Source organism: Ranitomeya variabilis, chromosome 1 (genome assembly GCF_051348905.1).
Source record: "Ranitomeya variabilis isolate aRanVar5 chromosome 1, aRanVar5.hap1, whole genome shotgun sequence".
Taxonomy (NCBI): Eukaryota; Metazoa; Chordata; class Amphibia; order Anura; family Dendrobatidae; genus Ranitomeya; species Ranitomeya variabilis.
This window is the reverse complement of record NC_135232.1, coordinates 23,888,478-23,894,477: the sequence shown is the minus strand read 5'-3', so window position 1 is coordinate 23,894,477 and position 6,000 is coordinate 23,888,478. Positions and strand designations below refer to the sequence as shown.

General features: G+C 48.4%; 1 protein-coding gene across 2 annotated transcripts in view; it reads left to right on the top strand.

The window, feature by feature from the left end:
• The first annotated feature begins 301 nt into the window (after positions 1-301).
• The window catches only part of ANKRD55 (ankyrin repeat domain 55), a 123,703-nt gene continuing 118,004 nt past the window's right edge, over positions 302-6,000 (top strand). For both annotated transcript variants that reach the window (XM_077281396.1, XM_077281395.1), the window contains exon 1: positions 302-609. In XM_077281396.1, coding sequence (XP_077137511.1) covers positions 570-609 — 40 coding nt within the window. In that variant the 5' untranslated portion in view covers positions 302-569. The remainder of the gene's footprint in view (positions 610-6,000) is intronic.

Genomic DNA, 6,000 nt, shown 5'->3' with positions numbered 1-6,000 from the left:
ATTGTAATTATCATGACCAATATTTTCTTTGTCTTATTACTATTATGATTTAGTTTTTGCTGTCATTAGTATTAATATAATTTAATTAATGTTCCTATCTTTTCTTTTATTAAGATGATTGTTTTGATTTTCGATTAAAATTACAATCATTATTATATATTTTTATGATAGATTTATATTTTCTATTATTTGGAGGTTTATTGTTATTTTTTATATCATTAGGATGTCACTATGTTCTTTGTTATTTTCGATGCGGCCGTGCGTCAGGTAGTGACATTTCCGCGTCCTCACCCTTCCCTGAGCCTCCTCCGTGTGTGTGCTGATCCCAGCGGCGGCCGCACATGCTCACTGCACCTCCCAGGCTCCGGCTCTCATTCATCCTGTAACATCTGTGATTCCGGAGAGCTGGGTTCGCTCTGCACAATGCCGTGTATGTGCCGCAGATGCGCCTGCCCTGGACTGCCCGGGCATCTGGAGCGTGAGCGTCCATAGAGGGATGGTGGAGAGACCCCACTGTGAGACCCCCACAACCCCGCAGACGTCGACTTCATCTTCCTCCGCACGGGATCATGGATTTCAGCAATTCCTCTGTGTTTGATCAACATAAAGGTGAGACCGCCGTCCATTTCTGCATTTAACTCATTAATTGCCGGCATGGTGCGGGTAACGAGTCCCAATAACAATCTCATTGTGACCAATTAGCACATAGAAGCTCCGTGCAGATGTCGTCCTCGGGTGGATGTGAACTCAGGGCTCTTACCCACCGAGCCACCCTGCTAGGAGCACCCCTTTAATTCCTGCTCCCCATAACATTCCCCGTGTGACACATCGCCCGGCCGAGCCCCAGCAATGGGCGAGTGTCGGTCGTGACTGTATTGTTGCATTGTGTCCATTCTCACGGCTGCAGATACAATGTATCACCGCGGCCTCAGCATAATGGAGGCTTAGAGTGGCTTCTGGCAGAATAAACACTAGTGGAAACGATCTGACATGTACGGGTTGCTATGGAAATCCAGACGGAGCCTTTTCCAGTGCGAGGAAACAGACGAAAGTGACTGCAGCAACCTGGAGCGGAGCGTCAGCGAGGGATCACCTGCCTGCGACGCTGCACTCTGCTGCTATGGCCGGGCGCAGCGCACCTCGTGTCTGTGGCGGGAGGCTGCACCGCGACCACAGGAGCTGGCGCTCTACCATGCCATGGTGCATCCGCACTGAGGACACCACCGCCTTACCTCAGAAAGTGGGGTAACAACTAGCGCATCCCCTGTTACAGGTGAGCTATGAGGTTTTGCGGTCTTTCAGAAGTCTGGGAAAGTTGGGTGACATCTAATTTGGCTCCGAAAAGGGATGTCACTGACTTGTGAATGTTAAATCTGTGTAGAAATATTGTAGGAGGATTACATACCAGAGTATTACTGGTATTATCACACAGGGAAAATGGATAAAATTTAGTTGGATTTCCTACAGCTTTGAATATTAAAACTATCTATTATTGCAGGTATATGGAGGATGGTTGATGAATTGCAAGGCAGATGTGCCATCCAAAAGTTCAGGAAAATTAGGTGATAGCCCTATAAAACACTAGTGTAAGCTCCCTGCATACAGAGATACATGATAAGATCCTGTCTGCAGTCACCACTAGGGGGAGCTCCCTGTATACAGAGATACATGATAAGATCCTGTCTGCAGCCTCCACTAGGGGGAGCTCCCTGTATACAGAGATACATGATAAGATTCTGTCTGCAGTCACCACTAGGGGGAGCTCCTTGTATACAGAGATACATGATAAGATCCTGTCTGCAGTCACCACCAGGGGGAGCTCCCAGCATACAGAGATACATGATAAGATTCTGTCTGCAGCCACCACTAGGGGGAGCTCCCTGCATACAGAGATACATGATAAGATCCTGTCTGCAGCCACCACTAGAGGGAGCAACATGTATACAGAGATACATGATAAGATCCTGTCTGCAGCCACCACTAGGGGGAGCTCCCTGTATACAGAGATAAATGATAAGATTCTGTCTGCAGTCACCACTAGGGGGAGCTCCCTGTATACAGAGATACATGATAAGATTCTGTCTGCCGTCACCACTAGGGGGATCTCCCTGTATACAGAGATACATGATAAGATCCTGTCTGCAGCCACCACTAGGGAGAGCTCCCTGTATACAGAGATACATGATAAGATCCTGTCTGCAGCCACCACTAGGGGGAGCTCCCTGTATACAGAGATACATGATAAGATTCTGTCTGCAGTCACCACTAGGGGGAGCTCCCTGTATACAGAGATACATGATAAGATCCTGTCTGCAGTCACCACTAGGGGGAGCTCCCTGTATACAGAGATACATGATAAGATCCTGTCTGCAGCCACCACTAGGGGGAGCTCCCTGTATACAGAGATACATGATAAGATTCTGTCTGCAGCCACCACTAGGGGGAGCTCCCTGCATACAGAGATACATGATAAGATCCTGTCTGCAGCCACCACTAGAGGGAGCAACATGTATACAGAGATACATGATAAGATCCTGTCTGCAGCCACCACTAGGGGGAGCTCCCTGTATACAGAGATACATGATAAGATTCTGTCTGCAGTCACCACTAGGGGGAGCTCCTTGTATACAGAGATACATGATAAGATTCTGTCTGCAGTCACCACTAGGGGGAGCTCCCTGTATACAGAGATACATGATAAGATCCTGTCTGCAGCCACCACTAGGGGGAGCTCCCTGTATACAGAAATACATGATAAGATCCTGTCTGCAGCCACCACTAGGGGGAGCTCCCTGTATACAGAGATACATGATAATATCCTGTCTGCAGCCACCAATGAGGGGAGCTCCCTGTATACAGAGACACATGATAAGATCCTGTCTGCAGCCACCACTAGGGGGAGCTCCCTGTATACAGAGATACATGATAAGATCCTGTCTGCAGCCACCACTAGGGGGAGCTCCTGTATACAGAGATACATGATAAGATTCTGTTTGCAGTCACCACTAGGGGGAGCTCCGTGTATACAGAGATACATGATAAGATCCTGTCTGCATCCACCACTAGGGGGAGCTCCTGTACACAGAGATACATGATAAGATTCTGTCTGCAGTCACCACTAGGGGGAGCTCCCTGTGTACATAGATATATGATAAGATCCTGTCTGCAGCCACCACTAGGGGGAGCTCCCTGTATACAGAGATACGTGATAAGATCCTGTCTGCAGCCACCACTAGGGGGAGCTCCCTGTGTACAGAGATACATGATAAGATCCTGTCTGCAGTCACCACTAGGGGGAGCTCCTGTACACAGAGATACATGATAAGATTCTGTCTGCAGTCACCACTAGGGGGAGCTCCCTGTATACAGAGATACATGATAAGATCCTTTCTGCAGCCACCACTAGGGGGAGCTCCCTCTATACAGAGATACATGATAAGATCCTGTCTGCAGCCACCACTAGGGGGAGCTCCCTGTATACAGAGATACACGATAAGATCCTGTCTGCAGTCACCACTAGGAGGAGCTCCCTGTGTACATAGATATATGATAAGATCCTGTCTGCAGCCACCACTAGGGGGAGCTCCCTGTATACAGAGATACGTGATAAGATCCTGTCTGCAGCCACCACTAGGGGGAGCTCCCTGTGTACAGAGATACATGATAAGATCCTGTCTGCAGTCACCACTAGGGGGAGCTCCCTGTATACAGATACATGATAAGATCCTGTCTGCAGTCACCACTAGGGGGAGCTCCCTGTATACAGAGATACATGATAAGATCCTGTCTGCAGCCACCACTAGGGGGAGCTCCCTGTATACAGAGATACATGATAAGATCCTGTCTGCAGCCACCACTAGGGGCAGCTCCCTGTATACAGAGATACATGATAATATCCTGTCTGCAGTCACCACTAGGGGGAGCTCCATGTATACAGAGATACATAAGATTCTGTCTGCAGTCACCACTAGGGGGAGCTCCCTGTATACAGAGATACATGATAAAATCCTATCTGCAGTCACCACTAGGGGGAGCTCCCTGTATACAGAGATACATGATAAGATCCTGTCTGCCGCCACCACTAGGGGGAGCTCCCTGTATACAGAGATACATGATAAGATCCTGTCTGCAGCCACCACTAGGGGGAGCTCCCTGTATACAGAGGTACATGATAAGATTCTATCTGCAACCACCACTAGAGGGAGCTCCCTGTATACAGATACATGATAAGATCCTGTCTGCAGTCACCACTAGGGGGAGCTCCCAGTATACAGAGATACATGATAAGATCCTGTCTGCAGTCACCATTAGGGGGAGCTCCCTGTATACAGAGATACATGATAAGATCCTGTCTGCCGCCACCACTAGGGGGAGCTCCCTGTATACAGAGATACATGATAAGATCCTGTCTGCAGCCACCACTAGGGGGAGCTCCCTGTATACAGAGGTACATGATAAGATTCTATCTGCAACCACCACTAGAGGGAGCTCCCTGTATACAGATACATGATAAGATCCTGTCTGCAGTCACCACTAGGGGGAGCTCCCTGTATACAGAGATACATGATAAGATCCTGTCTGCAGTCACCACTAGGGGGAGCTCCCTGTATACAGAGATACATGATAAGATCCTGTCTGTAGCCACCACTAGGGGGAGCTCCCTGTATACAGAGATACATGATAAGATTCTGTCTGCAGTCACCACTAGGGGCAGCTCCCTGTATACAGAGATACATGATAAGATCCTGTCTGCAGCCACCACTAGGGGCAGCTCCCTGTATACAGAGATACATGATAATATCCTGTCTGCAGTCACCACTAGGGGGAGCTCCATGTATACAGAGATACATAAGATTCTGTCTGCAGTCACCACTAGAGGGAGCTCCCTGTATACAGAGATACATGATAAGATCCTATCTGCAGTCACCACTAGGGGGACCTCCCTGTATACAGAGATACATGATAAGATTCTGTATGTGGTCACCACTAGGGGGAGCTCACTGTATACAGAGATACATGATAAGATTCTGTCTGCAGCCACCACTAGGGGGAGCTCCCTGTATACAGAGATACATGATAAGATCCTGTCTGCAGCCACCACTAGGGGGAGCTCCCTGTATACAGAGATACATGATAAGATCCTATCTGCAGTCACCACTAGGGGGAGCTCCCTGTATACAGAGATACATGATAAGATTCTGTCTGCAGTCACCACTAGGTGGAGCTCCCTGTATACAGAGATACATGATAAGATCCTGTCTGAAGTCACCAGTAGGGGGAGCTCCCTGTATACAGAGATACATGATAAGATCCTATCTGCAGTCACCACTAGGGGGAGCTCCCTGTATACAGAGATACATGATAAGATCCTGTCTGCAGCCACCTCTAGGGGGATCTCCCTGTATACAGAGATACATGATAAGATCCTGTCTGCAGTCACCAGTAGGGGGAGCTCCCTGTATACAGATATACATGATAAGATTCTGTCTGCAGCCACCACTAGGGGGAGCTCCCTGTATACAGAGATACATGATAAGATCCTATCTGCAGTCACCACTAGGGGGAGCTCCCTGTATACAGAGATACATGATAAGATCCTGTCTGCAGCCACCACTAGGGGGAGCTTCCTGTATACAGAGATACATGATAAGATCCTGTCTGCAGCCACCACTAGGGGGAGCTCCCTGTATACAGAGATACATGATAAGATCCTATCTGCAGTCACCACTAGGGGGAGCTCCCTGTATACAGAGATACATGATAAGATCCTGTCTGCAGCCACCACTAGGGGGAGCTTCCTGTATACAGAGATACATGATAAGATCCTGTCTGCAGCCACCACTAGGGGGAGCTCCCTGTATACAGAGATACATGATAAGATCCTGTCTGCAGCCACCACTAGGGGAAGCTCCCTGTATACAGAGATACATGATAAGATCCTGTCTGCAGCCACCACTAGGAGGAGCTCCCTGTATACAGAGATACATGATAAGATCCTGT